The sequence below is a fragment of the Bison bison genome, unplaced genomic scaffold (assembly GCF_000754665.1).
Source record: "Bison bison bison isolate TAMUID 2011002044 unplaced genomic scaffold, Bison_UMD1.0 scf7180017864168, whole genome shotgun sequence".
Taxonomy (NCBI): domain Eukaryota; kingdom Metazoa; phylum Chordata; class Mammalia; order Artiodactyla; family Bovidae; genus Bison; species Bison bison.
Genome location: NW_011494740.1, coordinates 3434442 through 3456914, shown reverse-complemented (window position 1 = coordinate 3456914; position 22473 = coordinate 3434442). Strand labels below are relative to the sequence as shown.

The following is a 22473-nucleotide window of genomic DNA, read 5'->3' as shown; positions in this document are numbered from 1 at the left end:
AGAAAACAAAGTTTAGAACAGAACATCTACATTAAAAAAACACAAGATGTGAATAAGAGTTCTATGTCCACGTGCAATAATTTAGTAGGTGTTTATTGTGATGTAGCCCAAGGCTTTTGGTCTGAAAAGTTCTCACATCCCTGAGGCCCAAGCATGACAGCTAATTTACCTTATTTAGAGATACCTCTATTCCCCACTCAGTTCTCCAGTTATCAAAGTAACGTGGGATAAACATAGAAAATTTGGAAACTATAGGGAAATGAAGTAAAATATAAATAACTAAAACCAATTATTACTAACAGTGGATTCTTGTGGGGGTAAAGGGCTACATATCACCAAGGGACTTTTCATGCAGAAGTTCAGTCATGAGTTTCCAAAATGTGTCTTCACTGTGGCGATGGGAAGCTTGGTATGTTGCTCTTCCCTGAAACTAGCAGCTGTTATCTCCTCAAAGATCTGATTTCAGCCTCTGGGCCCCTCCTCTGAGATGTCTTTCCCTTATTCACTTATTCTCTCAGCCTTGTGGGTAGTCAGTTTCTACCTGCAGTTGCTACTTCTACACCTGAGAGTTCTGATGTTAACAATTCTTTATATTAGTTTGCCCTCACTGATAAAATGCTGAAGAATCTTTCAACAAAATTCAACACCTACTTCTGATAAAAGCTCTTAGGAGAGCTGGGAATTTATGGGGACTTCCTTGGTGGTCAAGTTGCTAAAATTCCATGCTCCCAATGCAGGGAGTCTAGGTTCTATCCCTGGTCAGGGAACTAGATCCCAAACGCTGCAACTAAGAGTTCACATGCTGCAACTAAAGACTGAACATCCAGCATGTTGTAACTAAGGCCTGGCATAGCCAAATGTTTTATTTTTTAAAAATTAGGATTTATGTTTTGTTTTTAACATGTTTACCTTGGTCCTAAAGTCAGGGGCTTATTTAAAACCCTGAAGACATTGCTCTGAGAATAAAGCAAGGATATCCATTTATTCTACTACTGTTCAATATTGTATTAGAGGTATTAAGGAATACAATTAGACAAAAATAACCACAAAAATTGATAAAAGTCATCTCTTTGCAAATGATATTATGGTACACCTAGGAAATTCTTGAGAATCAATGATAAAACTCTGAAGAATTTAATAAGATAGCAGGAGACAGAATTAATATATAGAAACTGCCTTCATATCCTGAAATAACCAGCACATGATAGAGAAAACCTCATTTTAATAGCAACAAAGATGACTATTTAGGAAGAAGTTTAACAAGAAATATGCAAAACCTATGAGAAAAAATTTAACACCCCAAAAATACAAAAGCAGACTACTTCTGATTAGGATGGCTTAATATCATAAAGATTTAACTAAAAGTAGATCTTGACCTCAAAAATGCACAAGAATATACTCCAAGTGGATGAGGAATCTTTAAATTTTAAAATGAAACAATACATTTTAAAATGAAGCACTACAAAAACAACATGAATGCATCTTTGACTTCAGTATAGAGAAAATCTTTATAACTACTAACAAAATTGAAAATCAATAAGCAAAGTTCACTATATATAAAAGGAAGCTTTCTGTATTACAAAGAACTCCATAATTAAAGCCAGAGGCAACTAATAATTGGGATAGAATATTTATAGAATATATAAAGTTTAAAAATGACAGATTCTTAAAATTTGAGAAAGACCAAAAACCCAATAATAAAATGGAATGAAATAGGCTATTCATAAAAAGAATCTCAAACTTCCCCTAAACCTATGAAAAGATATTCGATCTCACTCATAGCTAGAGAGATGCAAATTAAAATTACTCTAACATCCCATTTTAAAAAACCTATCAGAGATGGCAAAAATTAAAAAAGCATGGCAAACACATTGTGCTGGCAAGGCTGTGGGAAGAGGCACTCATACATTTCTGGTGGGGAAACCAACTGGTACAATCCTTAAGGAGAATTTGACAATATCTAATAAGAATAGATATGCATATGTATATGCATATATATTTTTTGGCCCAGCATCCTACTTCTGGGAGTTTACCTGAAGGAAGATACATCCCAATAAAAAATACACGTGTACAGGTTATTCAATTACAGCACTGTAATGGCAAAACATTGGGAATGACCTAAATGCCCATACAAATAAGAATAATTGCACTGACTATGGTATATTCCCACAGTAGAGTATTATGCAGCCTTTAAAATTTTTTTTTTGAGAAAGATCTCCATGAACTGGCATAGTTTCCAGGATATACTATAAAGGGTGGGGCGGGGTGGAGAGGATAGGATTAACTATATTACATTTCATGTAAGAAATCAGATATAATAAACACCGATTTATTTATTTATTCAAAAGGAAACAAGGATAAACCAAAGATGGATTACTTATAGGGGATAGGTGCAAACAAGATAGAAAGGACAGGAGGAAGAGAATGAGAAAGAATAGGGAGTGACATGTTTGTACAGTTTCAACTTTTAGACCTATGCTAATATTTCAAATAACATTAACAAGGAGTGAGCAGGAATTATGAAACACAAATGCATTACAAGTGAGTAATACAACCACCCTAAAAGGGGGAGCAAATAACTAACCTTTGTAAACCAGTATTTTATGTACTTTTAATACTATAAAGGAACTATATACAAATACTGTACTCTGGTTAGTAGTTTTTCATTGGGAAATTACGAATAACTCTGGAACTACCTTGTGTATTCTAGAAATTAAGCACATAAGTGAAAAGATTATAATAGTCAAAGTCAGATTTCTTACTGTTGGACGAGTAATAAGAAAGGAGAAAGACTAGAATGAATCTGGTGTTGGTGTTGTAATGGAAGTATCTATATGAACTCAAGGAGATACATACATAGTATATACATACGTATACACATACAATTCACACACACAAATACATAACACCTAACATCTAGAAATTGATACAGATGTATATATACATACATATTTTTCTAGCTCTGTTAAGCAGGCTGGAAGCAATGACACTTCAGTACCAAAGTGTACACTTAGTGCAGATTTTGGCTTCTAAAATAGGTTCTGAAAGGAACCATGGATGCTTACAGAAATCATTGATTCTAAGGTGAGAGAAGAGAAAATACGAGATGAGTCCAGAACATCTTCTGGTGCCAGAAAATATTAAGAATGGTGACATGTCAAAAAGGCACAGGGGCCAATGCAAAGGGGTTTGCATGGGCAAATGTGGGAGTTTGAGTAATAAAATATATGATAGTAATGCACTCTAACCTATAGAATAACATTAAAAATACATGAGCCCATTATCAACATAGTATTTGAATAAAGAATGCAGATGGAAATTTCCGAACAGAATTTGAACTACTAAAAGTAGAAGCAAAGATGAAAATAGAAAACTCATCATTTGGCAAATCCTACATTAATAACTGTTTCAATAAAAAGCCTAAGGAAAAAACCCCCAAAAACAAAAACTATGAATGTCTGCCAATTAGTGGGCAAAAATATGAGAAATATGAGACAATAATTTCCCCATAAGATACTAATTACAAATGGAAAAATTACAAATTTGACATTGGATACATCTGGCAAATACCACCCTAACCAAGTGGTCAAAATTAACATTACTATTAAGAGGACATGGAGGAGGAAATGGCAACCCACTCCAGTGTTCTTGCCTCTAGAATCCCAGGCACAGGGGAGCCTGGTGGGCTGCTGTCTATGGGGTCGCACAGAGTCGGACACGACTGAAGCGACTTAGCAGCAGCAGTAAGAGGACAAACTGACATCATGTGCTTGCAGATGCACTGAGTATCCATCAGGTGTCTTTTGCCAAAAGTGCATTAAACAATTTAAACATTAGGGAAACCCTAAACTGGGAGATCTCTTACAAATTGGCCTGTACTTTTCAAAAAGTCTAAGGTCATAAAAGACCGTAGTTGAAGATTCGCTTCATTATCACACTTTGTTTAACTGTCATCTCTCTTAAACTCCTTTAATCTGGGACTCTTCGGAGTTTGTCTTTTATGACCTTAGACTTTTTGAAAAGTACAGGCCAGTTTGTAAAAGTGGAGCAAATGGTGAAATCTGAGTAAGGTCTGTAGAATAGTAGTAAAAGGTGACAGTGTTTTAATAATGTTAATTCCCTGATTTTGACAATTGTCCTGTGGTTATATGTTGTCACTAGAAGAACATGGGAAATACTTCATATATTTTTGCAATGTTTTCTAAGTTTGAAATCTTCTCAAAATGAAGTTGAAAAAAATTAAAAAGTATCTTCATCTCAGCAAGAAAGTAACTTGAAAAATTGCTCCACAGTGTATCAAATTAACCTTGATAATTAGTTATAAGAAAACAAATTAATAGCCTTAATTTGTAATTAAACTAGAAATGAATCTTAATTCTAAAATGTAGTTCTTTTCATTTACTAAGACTTGACCTATTGGACAAGAGCATTGTAAACATTAAGAAAATATTCAGAGATACTCAATGGCAGCCACTAGTAACAGAATACCTTCTAACACTTAGGAATTTTCGAAGATATGCTTTGGCAAGGACTTCCTACAGCACACACTAGATGACATTTTGGCAGTAGAGGGAGGGGAGAATTTGGATTAAGTCTCTTCAAACCGGAGATACCATAATGCTCTCAAACTATGTGCTCAGTTATGGAGATTCCAAAAAACAATTTTAAATCTCGCATTACTTCAGCCAACAATCTGGGCAATAGTAATAACAACATGTCTCTTTGCTTAAAACAAACAAACCCAGCAACAATTAACTGGAACAGAAAATAAGAACACTAATAGAGTTTGACAAATTTATTGGTATTTTAGTAAAGACAATCATCTTAGTTGTTTCTCTCCCATCTTGACCGTAGGTTGATATTTGAGTCAAGAAAATGAAGTGTAGGAGAGGGATGTTATTTCAACATAAACATGAGAATGAACAAAAATGGAAAGTCTGCCTACATTAAAGCAAGTTAAATTCATGTATCTTGATATAATTAAATCATGTAAGTAAGAACTAATAGTTCTATATACACTTCCATTGTTTTACTTGGGGCTTATTCTAAACTCAAATGCAAGTGAACAAAGGATTAGGAATATATACAGGCTGCTTCTCTGGAGTTATTACTTATTTAAAGAGCTCAGCAAGTAGTTACCACCAATCAGTCTGAAGCTGCCTCCAAATCTAACATTGTAGTTTTCAAGGAAATCATTATACCGTATGTTTTTTCTATGTGTGTCTATGCTTTAAAAGATGTGTTTAACTGTCACATTAAAAAAGAATTCATATACAATACAAAAATACAAAATAAACACAATCCTACAACACATAGATTAACAAAGTATATGTGGTCGAAGATTCCATAAAATATGTTTAAAGATGCATTTTCTTTCATTTTCAGTATCTAAAATGTGCTTTTGAGAGGCCACTGGTTAGCAAGTATACAGTTAAAGTAAACCATATTTTTGTGCTAAATAAGAATTCCTGTTAATAAGTTCAAATCAAATTGGATTTCACAAGTTAGTAACATAAATGCTTTGATAAAATTACAGAAAGTGCATCTTTCTTATCTTCCATCGTCATACAATGTTGCTCCCTCCCACCTTTTTTTTTTTTGGTGTTTATACCCTTTAAAAAATAAGAACAGCCAAACATTTAACTATTATGTACATTTAAATTTTTGGTGGTGGTTTGTTATTTTAAAAGAAACAGCTTCCTTATGATTTGCCTCAAGATCTGGTGGAAATGCTTACAGGAACTGGCTAATAACAAAAATCAAGAGAAGCACATTCAAAATACTGATTTACTTTGGTAGCAAATGTCTGTTCTTTGAAGACTAATGAAGGTAGACAAGACCCTTAAAATGAAGTGGGCTATTTTAAATACTCAACAGTTTACATAAAATTTTAAAATGTTCTTTCTAAAGAGCTTAAGCATCTGTATCCACTGATAGCAATGCAATAACTAGTTAATGATGATGTGAAACTAAACAAATGCCCATTAGGGAAAAAAAAAAAAAAAGCTGTATTTTATCTAATTTACTTTCTCAGTCAATAGTCCAGTAACATTTTCCTCCCAATACAATACTCCCTTCTCTATAAGGCTGTTCCTGGGAGCCAGACAAGTTTAGGTTAATAAGGGAGTTAAGTTAGAGAGTAACTGCCTACAGTTTAAATAGACAACTTTTTGCTTCCCTCCTAATGTGCTAATAGTTGTATCTAAAAAAATATGCAATTCTTAGAAAGGTACCATTTCTGAATTTTTTAGTATCTGTAACCTTTGGAAACTAATCACATGAAACTACAAAATTAGTAAATGTCTCGAAATCTGTATATAAAACATAAATTACCTCTAATTTCAAATTCTCATTTATTAGTGTATCACTCAATATTTAAAAAAAAGAAAACGAAAAAAAAGGCGGCTCCAAAGATAGTCTTATACCATTCCTTAAAAAAGGAAACTGTTCCTTTTAACTTTACACCCACCCCACACCCCAATTTCAAAACACATCATTTAATTGTCTTGGTCATGGACATTTCCAAGATGAGATTTTATATTTCGCTCCCATAGCTTCTGGTTATCAGAAAACCCATGCTTTCCTTTATTGAAGGAATTTGGTCCTGCTGATGTTGGTGTATCCCTGTGTTAAAAGAAAGAAATTTATTTAAAATGTTATATAATGACTTTTGGGCCATGTTTTTAACTCTTTCAGAATGTCTGTTTGGCACCCATTATAAATGGAGGCCAAACATCAGAAGCTGCAACAGATGTTTTTAAAAATACCCTTTCCACAGACCCAGTCCTAAAATTTCAGATTCAGTGGGCCTGAGGAGGAGCCAGGTAAATTTGTAGATTTAACAAACATTTAAGGTGATTCTGATAAACAGCTAAAGGTGGCAACCACTATAGTTTTAAAAACAGTTGCTTGTAACCCACTGTGGTTTATTTGCTAAGTTATGTCTGACTCTTGCAACCCCATGGAGCCCACCAGGCTCCTCTGTCCATGGGATTCTCCAGGTAAGAATACTGGAGTGGGCTGCCATTTCTTTCTCCATGTGACCCGTTAACAGGGTCATTAAATGAATTTGGTGACTTGCCAACAGTATTTACAAAAAATGAAATAGAAAAAAAAATGAAGATGTATCACATGTAAAATGGTTGTCATATTATGAACATGTTTTGATTTTAAATGTTTAGATATATGCAGGTATAGATATGGTTTATATTTCGGTTATAATGTCAGATGTATTTTTTACTTTAGAGTCTTGTATGAAAGGGAGGCCAGCAGACAGCCACTGGGACTGTTCCCATTGGAACCAAAGGCAGAGTCTTAAGACTGATGCTGAAAGACTTAACATTTAGTTCTTGGTAGAATATACATTTGCTATAAATGGGGTCATGGTAGAGGCCGTTTTGAAGCGCAGCTTCCTTACTAACCTCTGAGTTATCCATTTATGCACAAAGACAAGAAACTGAATATCATGTTGATCTGAAATTAATGTTATTTCCATAATAACAAACAGAGGAAAATTTAAAGATGGTTTTTATCTTATTTTGATATTTAGCATCTATATTACCAAGGAAAAAGGAGCACATACAATCAAGATTAAGTGGTGGGAATGATACTATAAGTGAGATGAGTGAAAGCCATTTCCTTATACCTGAAAAAAATTTTAAATCGGAAACATTTCTGTTTACTTGAAGAAATATAGATTACACGTATCTGAAAAGAAATAGCATTATATTGTTGCTATTTTTTCTTAAAATACTAATTTTCTCTTATCAGGAGCGATATACTGGTATATTAGAAAACAAAACTGTTTTGCCCAAATATGTAAGAAAAGCTTGAACACTAATGGACTATGTGCAATTTATTCTTGCTTTAAATTCACTATAATTTTCTACGATATTATATAAAAATTATACCTTCCAATATTCTTCATCCTCATCTTTGCTTCTGGAGGCATTTCCTCTGGTTCACTCTGGGAAAAAAAGAGACGCACAGAAATGACTGCATATAGATACAGCAGACTCCTGAACAATGCAGGGGGTGGTTAGGGGTACCACCCCTGACCCAAACCTCCTCAAGTCAAAAACCTGTGTATAACTTTACAGTGAGCCCTCCATATCCATGGTTCCACATCCAAGGAGTCAATCAACTTGGGATAGTGTAGTACTGTAGCACATGTTTTGTGAAAAAAAATCTGCGTATAAATAGGCCCATGCAGTTCAAACCTGTGTTGGCCAAGGGTCAACTATATTAAAATCACTTGATACTAATAATGCTACATTTTATATCAACTGTAAATTTTGGTTAAAAAAGTAACATTTTAACTACATTAAAGAAACCTATGCTTCAAGTGCTGAATCTGCAAAAAGAACAAATTCTGGTAAAAACCTGATACTTTAGAACTAAAACTAGTTGTTTACTAGAATCTACATGTTGTGTTAAATGCTTTAATATGCACTACTCTGAAAACTCTAACAATCCTACCAAATGGGATGAGTATCATCATTCAAATTTTGTAGCTGAAGTACGCATGGTTAACATGTCCAAAGTCACAAAACAGCTGGACTCCAAAAAAACACTCTAAACCACTTCACTGTATTGCTCCTTCTCAAAAATGTCTTCTTTACTGTAAAGACATCTTGAAAGCTCATTCCTTACTGCTTTTCCACAGTTACAGCTGGTGAAAAAGAATGTGACAAGTGTCTTTTAGATGTTTTTATGTGTAAATGTTACTGCTGAGATAAATATTATTTTTTTAAGCAGTCATCTCAAGATACACCTTAAAAAGGTTTCTACTGGTCAAATCTGGGACAATTTGAGCATTATAGCCTATTGAATAGGCTACACTTGTATAAATAAGGAAAAGCTCTTCCTTAAGTGAGACAATTAATAAACATAGACAGGAGGAAAGATTGAAAAAAAAAATCACCATTTGGCAAACGTAATAGAACTGATTCTGGTAAGAATCATCAATGAATGTTAACATTCATGAATGAATGCTTAAGTAGTTAGGTTTTTTCATGTATTCTTAAAACATAACCCCACAAGATAAATTTTAATTATAAAAGGCAAAACAGTACTTTGACAGTAGAGAGATCTGGCAGACACCACTTAACCCAATGATCAAAGGTAGCATTGCCAGTAACAGGACATATTGACACATGTGCTCCTGATATAATATGCACTGACAACTTGGCATCATTACTGTGGTACACCTGCCAAGAGGAACATGAATCTAATAATAAAGGAACACCAGACAAATCCAAACTGGGGAACATTCCACAAATTAAACTAAAGAGAACTGAAAAAGTATTTTTAAATTTCAAAATTAAACAAATGAACATGTTCTCTGTCCACTATACTTCAGACTGAGATATATATCCAAGGCTAACTATGTTCCACAGAAAAATAAAAACCAAATAAAGACTTTATTTCCTTTTTTTGGCCGCACTGTAATGCATGCAGGATCTTAATTCCCTGACCAGAGATCAAACTCACGCCCCCTGCTGTGGAAATGCGAAGACTTAACCACTGGACTGCCAGGGAAGTCCTCAGATGAAGATTTCAGATGCATTTGTTCTTTTAACTAAGAGACAAGTTTATCCTTAACTATCATTACCATTTTGTAGCAGAAAGAGTGCTGTCTGAACCTGTCTAAAATTTCTTTAAAAAAAGGGAAGAGAATACAGGATGAGAAACCAGAAAGCCAAGTTCTAGTTCTAAGTTATAGATGACACTTGTGTGCATCAGCACATACTCATGCACTCATAACTTAATTTCTCCATTTGGAAAATAAGAATAACCATATCACACAACTCACAGGGATATATGGAAGGTAAAATAAAGATATGTGCAAAGACTCAATTTGTTAGATATTCAAAATAAGCATTATGTAAGTGCTTACAATTTTCAGCCTTTCTACTTCTGCACATGGTATTCCCTTCTTCCTATACTGTCCTTCCCTGACATAATCTGTAGAGGTCAAAATGCTACATAATCTCTTAAGAATTCTGGTTAGACATGAAAGAAAACATTAAATTTAAGTCGATGCTTTTCAAAAATGTTTTTGAGGGAGAGGGACATAAAAAGGTTTTTCCTCAACAGAATACTACTTGGATTTCCAAATACCAAATAGATAAGAGAGCAGACATAAATGAAATAGCAGCAGGAGACTAGAGTCATGCTTGTTAGCGGATTTGATTCCTGGGTCGGGAAAATCCCCTGAAGAAGGGTTTGGCTACCCATTCCAGTATTCCTTGGATTCCCTGGGTAGCTCAGTGGGTAAAGAATCTGCCTGCAGTGTGGGAGATCTAAGTTTGATTCCTGGGCTGGGAAGATCCCCTGGAGGAGGGATGCAACCCACTCTGGTATTCTTGCCTGGAGGGGGGCAGAGCAGCCTGAGTGGGCTGCAGTCCATGGGGTCACAAAGAGATGGACACAACTGAGCGACCAAGTATGCAATACCACAGTAGCTCCTGAGACATTTCCACAGAACCCCAGAACTCTAAGAAATGGTTTAAAAACCTGTGATCTATATTTAGATCACTTCACTTTACAAGTTGGAAAACTAAGGCTCCAAAAGGTAAACTGATTTAGTTGAAGGCTCTCTGTTGGTTAATAACTGAACAGGACGGGAAAAGAACCTAGGTCTTCCAACTGCCAGTCCAGTGGTCTTTCCATAACACCGCATGCATCGAGTTACCTGGCCTCTCTTCCTCACCTAACTCTCTTATATCATTTTATCTTTTCAGGTACTTTTGATTTTATCTTGGACCATTTTATGTGTAAGTCCCTGTAATGCTAGGCTGAATTCCTAGAGGAACATGTCTGATTTATCTTTCTAATCTCACTCTACCTAGCATACAGAAACCAATCAAATGTGTAGAATGAGTAAATGTCCGAGGGAGAATACAGTGATAACCACTGAATTTACCTATCCAATCATTCCATATTCATCCTTGCCTAAAATTTCTACAAAACCTCCAGGTGTCAAACACAGCTGCTTAGCATTACCACTTGTGATTTGAAAGCTGATATCTTAATTTACAAAAGTATTCCTTGGTTTGTCAAAACCCTGCCTAATGTTTGGGACAGAGGAGCCTGGTGGGCTGCTGTCTATGGGGTCACACAGAGTCAGACACGACTGAAGCAACTTAGCAGCAGCAGCAGCAGCACATTTCTTCTCTTAAATATTCTTGCCAATCACTCCAGCCCCACGTTTTGTGCTCCTCTGAAGGTATAATTCTTATCCATATTGTTCTTGGGAGCTATTACTCAGGTATTCAGAGCACACATACATATTATTACTCATAATGAGCATTTGTTGATTTAAGTTCCTTGCCCCCCAAAGTCTATTTTAAATAATCCCACAACCAAATTGATAGAAATATCCAGATTGTGCAGATGTCATTAAAAAAGAAAAAGAAAAAACACACACAAACCCAAACTGTTAAGAGTTGCCAAAAAAAAAGTTCACTGGTACCATTAATACAACTTGACAATTTGCCACTAATGTTGTCCTTAAAGAACAGGTTAAAGTAAAACACAGAAAACTAGCTATCAACTTACATCTTCATCTTCATTAAAAGCTGCTGCTACTGAAAGGGTTTTTGGAGCAAGAGTTGGAACCGGTTCTTTAGGCTTCTGAAGAAGAAACATTAAAAAGAGTATCATCACACAGTGTTTACACAGGCTTATTTAACGACAGGAATAACATCAAAGATGCAACGTTACATTTTCATAGAAACATATAGTAAGGAACTAAGAACAAACTTTGGAGAAATCCATTTTCTTTTTTGAAAATGTGGGTTATCAACAGTAGATTTTACTTTATTAATCATATGGCCATTTGTTTTCCTCCTGTCAAAGATTTTCTAGTTAGGATCTATAATTTAATATCATTTACATAAAGGTACTTAGTACAGGTTAAGAGAAAATGAATATCAACACTTGCCCATAGTAACATTAAAATTAAGCACAGATTACCTTGAGAAAGACACCAAGATTCATCTTTCTCTATCAGCTGGCTGCCACTGGACAGTGCCACTTAGAGATCCGAGGGGTACTTAAGTGCTCATGAAGTACCCAAGCCAGAAAACCTTTACTTCAACTTGCACATTCTATTGTGAGGTCCTGTTAACTAGATCTCTATTAAACAGACTTTAATCTCCCCCTGCCTTCTCAGCTTACTGGTTACCACGTTACCAACACCTAAGGCCCCTTAGCATTTCTTGCCTGAACTATGTTAGATTTACCATTTTCCTGCCTTCTGTTGTTTTTATCCCTCTAATTCTCTATACTAGTACCAGGGTACTGCTTCTAAAATGCAAATCTGTTTATAGGGTCTACAATAGTTCCATGACTCCTCTAGAACCTAAACTAAAACCAAATTTTATTAGGGACCTTTATGATTTGGTCCTATGGTCTTATTTGGGGGGCTTTCTATCCCTCCATTTGACTACTACTTCCTAACAATGAGCAATTTCCTGAATGCATCATGTGGCTTCACATTTAAATTGCCTTTGCATAAGGTACCTTGCGCATTCTGTGCGCTCTTCTGCAACGAAGGAACACAAGCCCACAGCAGCGAAAGGACTGAATCTTAATCACTGGACTGCTAGGGAATTCCCTGCATTAAACTCTCTTTTTTATCTGAGTCCTTTTGCCTCTTTCTTGTATTTAAAGTCAGCTCTAGCATCACCTCCCCAATAAAATCATCTCTGAGCTGCTGAAACAAAATTAACCATCTCATATTATATAACACAAACACCTTTATAAAGTGTGTACTTTTGAAGAAATGAAAATGTTCATTTGGAAATTATACATAGTGACTCTAGAAAACACCCTTTACTCTTAAAACATGTCATGTATTTGATGTTTTACACACAACTCGAGTATTCGCTGGTTGTTTGACTATCTTTTCATATCATATAATCAAAAGCAACAGTTTCAACTATTTTCACATCCTACATCTCACTTCACCAAGATTATGTTTACACTTTGGTTTGTTTTATGAAAAAAAAGTTTGTTTTCTAAAAGTTTAAGTTTTAGTGAATAGGCCTTTTTAAGCATAACCCTCCTAACTAAAATGATCAGCAATTACTAAGTCATTTCAATTACTTAGAAAAAGTACATAAGTATCTGACTTATGTGGTTATGTTCAACCACAGTAAAATCTATTACCAAGGGGAACACCTATATGAGAAGTGTACATGAGAACCACATCTTTAATGACAATCAAAAAGAGTAAATATTTATGCAGGTGGGTATATGCAATGTTATAAAAAACAGATTAAACCAAAAGAATCAGCTCAAGTAGGAAAAAGAATCATGAAATAATGAAGTTATATGCTGAATGCCTTTTGTTCAGACTAAATTTTTTACAAAAAGAGAAGGCAAAACAGCATATGGCAGGAGCGGGGGTTCTAAGGAATACTAGCTTTATAAAAACTAGACATGTCGCTCAAACACACGCACTCTAGTAGGAATCTGATCCATATTTTTTCTCCTGATCCATTTAAAAATCTTTGAATACCTAATGAAGATATCAAGCTGTATGTACTTAGCAACTGAGCATTAATTTTCACAGGACATGAATAAACCAAAGCAATTTTAATTTTAGGATTATACTCCTTATACAAGAATGTATAACCATATTCTAAAGTCAACAGCAATATGCTATTAAAGTAACTTCCTTTTTCTTAAAGAGGAGACCTATTTAGTTGAATTACAGGAAATTATCTCTTCTGTAGATCAGAAATAGTCAAATGTCTAATGCTTCAATCTAATATTTCAGTTATTTTCCAGACACTCAACAGTTAATAAGTACTAATTCAAGGTTTACATCTAAAAACAAGAAATCAAAAGTTGATTTATAAAGGACTATTATCATAGGTTTTGATACTCAACATCCATTTGTAGCTCCAAAGTAAGTTAATCAGGAAGCTCTTTTTAAGCAGTACCTCACTAACATTAATCTTTTACGACACAAATGATTTCTAGAGATACTATTTTTTAACATCAGTATATTATATTTTTATTTTTCAGAGGTTTTGCACAAGTTAGGAAATTGTAAGCTATTACTTTATAAGTCATATATTGCCTACAATATTTGTTCCTTCTCATATTCCAAACCTTTTTAAAAAACAGCTTGAGTTATAATTCATCCAGACTTTTCTTGAATATACTAATAATTTCTTAAATACTTACATGTTATAAGTTCATGCACCAATGTATCATTTTATACTTAATTTATCATAATCCAATAAAAGGTTTCCAAAACACATCCTTAAAACCCATTACAAATATAATATATAAAATAACTCACACTTGAGCCAAGTTTGATGGATATGGCTGAGGCTTTCTTTGTCGTCTGACTACCTATGGCAAATCCAAACTTGGAGATCTTTGTAGGTTTTGTTGGGAGGTCTGCAGTTTCATCTTCAGCTGATCGCTTCTCAGCGCTGCGACTGGAATTTTCCCCTCCATTACTGGAAGAAACAGTCTTAGTTTTCACAGGTTTTTCTGCTTCTTCTTCAGGTCCTGGTGAAGTCGAAACAACTTACCAAGATGAGCTATTTTTACTGAGCAGATTGATGGGAGCAGCAACCTCAAAAAGCATCGTTATAAGGAAGATACCTCTGCAGTTGTCACCTACTGACCCAACAGTCTCTTCCACTGTTTGTTAGAGTATACAGCAGGAACTGAGATTGTGTGGCAGTAGAAGAGGCTCCCATGAATTAACTAGCATAAAATACAGAGCAATTTAAAATTATAAAAATAGAGTTCACAAAAGACCCTTCAACTAAACACTCTACGTTGCATAATAATCTAATTACCTGTGGAATTTTGCTTTTCATAAATTAAGAACTATAAACTCTTCTACATGAACTGGTTTGTTGGCAATTAGTCACATCATAGAATAATACATTTGACTAATAAAACACCTAATATTCTTCAACAGTATACTACTAGTTATACAAAGTACCTTTTTATGACCAGCCCATTATGTCCCAAACTACATAGTACAGCCTGCAGTAACTTTGAGTGACGTGTTCTTCATGAACATTTCACACAATCTTTAGAAATGAACTTCAAGGAAGACATCAAGGTCATCCCCTCTTTAGTAACTTAATTCTACTCTCAAAGCTTGATTATCATCTGTTTAGCCTATTCTTAAAGAGTGATCAACAATTATACTTAGGTTCACACATTATTTTTTCATCATAAAAACAGATGAGCTAAAAATGATAATTTCTAACAGAAGGCACACACATGTAGACATGGAATGCAAGATGTCTTTCAGTAATTTTGCTTGTTTATATTAACAAATGAAATGAGTTAACATCTTGAACGTTACACATGAAAGCTATTTAAGAACATACTGGGAAGCAAGACAGAAGAAAATTGGCTGATTATTAAATATTTTCTTTCCCAAGTTTACCAATTTACCCTGTACAATGTACACCAGATGAATATTTATGGAGAAGGAGAAGATTCTCTAAGGAATGACCCTGACAACAGTTTGGAAAACATGACAAAAAGCAAGAATGGGTGGAAAAGGGGAAATCAAACAGACTGACGAGTAATAAAGGACAAGAGGTTATCAATCTATATAATTTTGGAATGATGGGATAGCTAAATTAATAAGCACTTTGAACAGAACATTTGATTTTGTTTACAGGAAAATAAAAGAAACTCTTTATTACCTTTAGACAAGGGGTGAACGTTGTAATAACAATGTAGGGGAGAAATTAAGCAGTATTAGGTTTTGGGATTTCCTTAGGAAAGACAGAGCATTGCAATGGCTGTCTGAATTGACTTATTTAGATATAAAATTACAAAAGCACCCAAAGAATGTAAGATTGCTACTCAATATTTGAAATATAGAATTCAATTTAGAATTTCTTAAAAAGACAGTATTATGCAAACATTATTTTTCAGTCTATCACTAAAATCATTTATGCCAAATTTTATTCTGTATCCTTATAGTTTTAATCAAGTATGAATTTTACAGTAAAACCCAAACAGTGATAACTACTACTTCTCTGCGACTGGCACAGCTAAAACTGAAAACTTATTGGCTCTATGTATTGAAACACATTAAAAAAAAACAGTGAATTTACATATAGAAGCAATCTATACACCACTAAAGGCACAAGTTTGTGCAATCACAAACTCTGAAAAACATCAAAACAAATAGCACAAAAAGAACATTTAGTCTTGATTCTAGTGTAACTCTGCTCTTTGAACTGTGACTGAAGGGCTATCATTAGTCAAAATTTCTGGTTCTTTTAAAACCTATCTATTCTGAATTCTAGGAATCCTTTTACCCAAAAAATAGTTCGGGAACAAAGAATCTAGAAAAATCAAAGCATAAATATGAGGAAAAGTGAAAAGGATAGTTATTACTATAATATTAATAACAACATTAAGTGTGAAAACTAACTGAACTAATCTGTGCTAATACATAGAACGTAATACTATCTGTCCACTCCTATGATGTCTGGGGAAGATTTCTATAATTACTGCTCTAGAAAAAGGTAACATGAACAGAGGAGTTGGGAAAACTACTATTAACTAATCAACTGCTAGCAATTCAAATTTTATTCACATCTGTGTTCCTGTCATCTGAAGAGGCAAACTATCAAGACCATTATAAAGTGTTTTAAAGTCCATTAAGTGTTTTCCCTTAAATAAACATGTACTACTCTAGCAGTTGGTGGGGTGGGTGGGGCTTGTATTCATGAACTGCTGTTTTCAATTTATTTACTGAGATGTTTTCTGTTCTAGCACTGTGGAAAACAAAATTTTGAATGGTCACAGATTAGTAATGTGAAAAATCTTAACAATGTGACTTACATTTTAAAGAGTGAAAAAATATGCAGTTTTAAAAAAATAAATCACTTTATACCAAACATGGACAGTTATTAAATTATTAGATTTTTTATCAAGGAGTATCTAAATAAGAGATTTTATCTAGTTTGTATTCTGAGCAAATAAAATGTGTAGATTAGTTAATGTGAAATCAAACTACACACAGTACTAGCATTTCTTTTTTTCTCGTCTTTGATTGACTAGTTGAGGAGGAGAGGTGGGCCTTGGGAGTAAAAAAGGTACCTTACTTTGAAAAAATTACCTAGTAAGTTTTAAGTCCATAAGGATACCCTTCCTGACCCATTTGCATTCTGGTAGCTTCTTTGTCTGAAAAAAAGAGTATATCCACGTCTCTAATAGGACTGGTGTGCAGTTTAAATGAGAATATATTCAAGACCCTCTTGACAGAAGAAACATCAATTTCATTAACATAGTTATTAGAAACATAAAATAGCTTGAGGTGAGTATGATTACAACATGAATAGCTCTAAAATTTCTACTTATTTCAAGGAGCTACAAAAATTTAGCCAAAGGGAAGAAAAAAGAGAAAAGCTATCCAAAGCCTAACCCTTAACATTATCCCTCCCCTTAAAGGTGAGAGCAGTTAGTTCAAGTAAGTAGCTTCTCTTATTAATATATTCATGTTAACTTCTTAAAAAAAATACTTATATTTCCAATTTAATGGACTGTTCAGTAGGAGTTAAAAATCAGAAAAATCCCTAGATATGCCCCCCCAATACAAGCTGGCTAAGTGTTAAATAGTGCCTACTTGCCATAAAATTTTATCAATTTAGCAATATCCATGGATGGCGTGAATGTTTTAACTATGTTTTTTGGCACAACTTCATTAAAAACATGTCATTCAAAAATGGTTAACATGTAACTACTATTTTATAAAGGAAAGCACACTCAAGGCAATTATGTAGACGTTATTAAAGAGTATCAGCCTAAGTCACTAACAAGGAGACAACTTCTGATAGCAATTTAGTAAAAAAGGTAATTTTGTATCACGCTCATGACAAAAATATGCTAACACAGAAACACCAATATTCATACTACTGAATAAATTATCCCTAACTGAAAGGGTGGTGGATAAATTACACAGTGGAATTATTCTGACACTTATGGTACATTTTTCTGTTTTGTTTCGGCAACTTCAGCCACGTGAGGTGTGAAATCTCAGTTACCCCGGCAGAGACTGAACCCAGGCCAGGCAGTGAAACCCTGGGAAGCCTAACCGCTAAGCCCTCAGGGAATTCCCTCAAACTACATTTTGGCTCACATTAAACACAGATACTCTCATTCAAGACAAGAAACCATTCTTAAACGGTAGTCTAAAAGTCAGATAAGGCTTTTTAGGCTACAGATCTTGGTTTTTCCTCAAACTAATTTTAATTGTAATTTTACTTGCTAAGTTCCAATTTTGGCCACAAAAAGCCGCTACAGAGGTAGTACTAAACGGTTTAAACTATTGTTTCATAAGCTGTTTTACTAGTAAAACAACAACAAAAAAGAAGGGAGGGGAGTGGAAACGGTGAAAGGAGTTTAGGCTCAACTAATAGCACCTTATGTATTTTTAAAAAAGGAAATTCTGGGTCCAAAGTAACCAAATACTACACTTTTTTCAATTTCGTTCCCAAGTTAATTCACATCAAACTTGTTAGGAGGTCCTAACAGTTATCTTCATATACTACTAATTTTATGTATTATCTCATATTAAATACTTTCAGGGATAAGACTTGAAGATTAGGACAGTGTGGTACTTAAAACGTTCTAAAGACAGTATCAGTTCGCATGTGTTAAATTAGCCTTGTTAGGACAAAGGGACGGGAAAGCTTGAGAGATTACATGATGTTTCTTTTCCTTAATGCACAAGACCCAAATTTAGAGGGTTGGAGGTGACAGAATAAAGATAGCTGCAACCTGAGTTGACATCGTAACAAATAGGGAAGAGTCACACTAGCCTATTTAGCCACCTAAATATCTGGCAGGCAGCTGGCTGGCAACAGCCTAGGACATAAAAGGCAGACAGTTCAAAGAAAGGCAATCAAACCCTAATCCTAGACCCCAAAGATTAAACCAGGAGACAGGCAAAGGTATTCCTCTTTCCCTCCATCGCCTCGACCCAGCCCTTAGAGGATTAGTATTAGGCTTAAAAATGAAGGAATGAAAAAGGCCAGGACAGTCCACTTCCTCAGTGAAAAGGGAGCAGCAAACTAACTCCTAGGTGTAACTGAGAGGCCGGCACCGTCGGAAACTCGGCCTGCGGCCAGTTCCTGCGGTCACTGCTCGGTGACTCGCACTGAGTTAGCGCGCGTGTGCGTTTTGTGTGATGTGCGTCTCCGGTGTGGCGGTAGCGGCTCGGGCACCGCCACTCCGAGTCCCACCCCGAGTTCGGTCCCCCTTTCTGATGCCCATCTCCCTTCTCTTCGGAAGCAGGGTCTCTGCTGGGGCCAGGAGGTGACGAACAGTGACCGGCTCTTCCCTGGTAAGGAGGCGATGTGGGCCCGGATCCCAGTGGGCCGCACCGGGCGTGCCCGGGGCTCGTCTGGGCCCAGCACCTGGCCGGGTGAGAGCCAGATCCGCCCATTCTCTCCCCAGTCTACTCCCCCCACCCCGGGAGGCTCAAAGAAAGGCTCAGAGCATCCCACATAGCCCGCGACGCTGGGGTTGTGTTCACCTCCGGCGGCTCCAGCTCGCTGCGGCTTCTCAGGCTTCTCCTCTCCCGCCTTCCCGTCCGCCATTTTCCCCGCCGCGGCCTCCCCTGCAGCCACGCCAAGGACGTCACGGCCCCGCCCAGCAACCATTGAGCTTCAGAGCCAGCCGTGGACGCGTCAGCCTAGAGCGACCATAGCGAATGAGGAGAGGACCTTTCAGAAACGGAAGTGGATATGATATCATCAGCGAGCCGCCTATGAGGGAGGGGCGGGGTAGGTTGGGTGGTACTGTAGAGAGTTTACGGGGGCTTTGCTAGGGGTCGGTTAGATTTTCTTGGTCCAGTGGCGGATTGAGAAAAGTGAGAGGTGAGAGCGTAACCCTGGAAACGGTGAGCTTATGTGATGTTTTTGCCAACTGAGGTGTGGTTGCAGCTGAAGCTAGCAGGATCTCTCATTCTGGTTTTGCTGGATCATGTGTACCTATTAAAAAAAAACACACAAACCAAATTCTTTTTCCTACTTAAAAGGGAAATCCACGTTTATCGAGCGCCCCCTTGTGTCATACCCTATATCGTTTAATCATCATCATCTGCTGCTGCTGCTAAGTCGCTTCAGTCGTGTCCGACTCTGTGCGACCCCAAAGACGGCAGCCCACGGGGCTCCTCCGTCCCTGGGATTCTCCAGGCAAGAGCACTGGAGTGGGTTGCCATTTCCTTCTCCAATGCATGAAAGTGAAAAGTGAAAGTGAAGTCGCTTAGTCATGTCCGACTCTTAGCGACCCCAGGGACTGCAGCCTACCAGGCTCCTCTGTCCATGGGATTTTCCAGGCAAGAGTACTGGAGTGGGCGTTTAATCATCACTACTGTTTAATTGGAACGGTAATCCAATGCGAATTGTTCTCTTAATTAATGTGGTAATCTTAATGTGGTGAAGAGTCTGCCTTAAACGCAGGAGACGTGTATTAGATCCCTGGGTCGGGAAGATCCCCTGAAGTAGTAAGCAGCAGCCCAGTTCAGTGTTTTTGCCTGGAAAAGCTCATGGACAGAGGAGCTCTAGGGCCTACAGTCCATAGGGTCGCCGAGTTCGACACAAATGAGCGACTGAGCACACACGCAGCACACAATTAGCTGCGAGAGTTGAGGCTAAAGAAAAATTTGTCTAAGGTTATAGAGGCAAGTGGTAAAACTGATTTTTTTCTGCAAGGGATTTCTGTGTCAAGACACTTGATTACCTAAAGATCGCAGTAGTTTCTGCCTTTCTTAGAAGACTTTAGTTGATTCTCCGGGTTTGCAGAATGAAATCCAAGCATCATATTGGGCCCCATCCTAACTTTTCAGCTTCATCTTCCCTTTTTGTCTATATTTATACTGCTCTCTTGCTATTCCTTGCCTGTGGAACTGTAGTTACTGGGTTTGCTGTCAGTGTTACAGAAATTGGTCTTAAGGAGTCAGAACATCGGTTTGAATCCCTTTACTGACTGAGTAAACCTTCAGCATTTCTACAGACCTGTGTTTCCTTCTCTATAAAACAGAGATAATAATTTGTACATCCTCAGAGAGTAGTCTTGGGGATCAAGTGTGATAATACAATGCCTTGCTTTGGTCACTTTGTACTTCCCTCAATATATATATGTATTTAAAGGTCTTCCTAGATGGTTCAAAATTTCTTTGCCCACAGAAACCATTTAAATAGTTTATTTTCTTTACAGCACATTATACGGCTCATTTCATATGTGAAATGTGCTCTGTATCTGTGAGTGGATGACTTGTCAGGGTCCAAGTCTTAGGGAAAGCAGAAAGAATGAAAGTGTGTTCTGTCACCATGACAGAAACAGGGTGGTTTGCTGATACGGTGATTTGAAGTCTTGGGTTCATCATCTATGACAATATGTAAAAGTGCCCAGCAAAATATTTTACATAGTGTGCTAAGTTGCTTCATTCGTGTCCAACTTTGCGACCCTGTGGACCGTAGCCTACCAGGCTTCTCTGTTCATGGGATTCTCCACGCAAGAATACTGGAGTATTTGCCATGCCCTTCTCCAGAGGATCTTCCCCAACCAGGGATCTAGCCTGCATCTCTCACATCTCCTGCATTGCAGGTGGATTCTTTACTGCTGAGCTACCAGGGAGCATGTAATTAATTCATGTTTGTTTCTTTTTCTTAGATGTGCTCTTCAAAAGTTACTTAATGGATGATACTCTCTTGTTTTGTTTTGGGGCCACACCAAGTGGCTTTTGGGACCTTAGTTCCCCAACCAGGGATTGAACTAGGGCCCTCAGTACTGAAAGCATGGAGTCCTAACCATGGGATGGCCAAGGAATTTCTGAGACACTCACTTTAATCATTTTTTAAATGGAGACATAAACATGAGCTATTCATTTATAGTTACAAATGTATTTACTCATAGATGCTTCTGTCTTTAAATGACAAAAATGAATTTTAGAGAGGTCACATAAAGCTATCCAGTTCCATGTACCACACTGTAGAAGTTAAAGATGGAAGATACTAACCCATTCGCCTGTCAATTCCTTGAGGTCATATTGTACCTATTTTGCTCACCACTGTTTCCCTCAGACCTAGATTACACCAGTTTTCAATAAATACCCATTGAAGAAGTGAATGCCAACTTGCAGGAATCACCCCAATAAATGGATTAAGGGGTGAAAAGGCAGTTGAGTGCAGGGCAAAGAGCAGCAACATTGATAGAATCACACAAAACTTAATTTAGATTATAACCCTGATATTTGCTAATTCTGTGAGCTTGAACTGATAAGGTAATCTTAATACATTTTAACTATAAAAATGTACCAATACTTATAGGGTTCCTGAGAGGAGTAAGTGTGATAATACAGGTAAAGTTTTGTAATACATTGCCTGGCTCATGGTGGGTACTTGCTTAACAGTAGATATTTTTTTTGCAGTCTCTAAGAGCTACTCAAATAGTGAC

At 36.4% G+C, this 22473-nt stretch overlaps 2 protein-coding genes across 2 annotated transcripts in view; one reads left to right on the top strand and one right to left on the bottom strand.

The window, feature by feature from the left end:
- Window positions 1-4780: 4780 nt before the first annotated feature.
- Window positions 4781-20059, bottom strand: PCNP (PEST proteolytic signal containing nuclear protein). Its single transcript, XM_010841972.1, has 5 exons — window positions 19550-20059; window positions 14321-14535; window positions 11563-11637; window positions 7911-7966; window positions 4781-6624 (listed from the first exon to the last, which is right to left on the bottom strand). Exons 1-5 carry the CDS (start codon window positions 19674-19676, stop codon window positions 6498-6500), a joined length of 600 nt encoding a protein of 199 aa, XP_010840274.1. The 5' UTR covers window positions 19677-20059; the 3' UTR covers window positions 4781-6497.
- SENP7 (SUMO1/sentrin specific peptidase 7) overlaps window positions 14743-22473 on the top strand; it is a 190787-nt gene continuing 183056 nt past the window's right edge. Inside the window, exon 1 of the mRNA XM_010841983.1 lies at window positions 14743-19357. The gene's annotated coding sequence lies outside the window, so the exon portion shown is untranslated. The remainder of the gene's footprint in view (window positions 19358-22473) is intronic.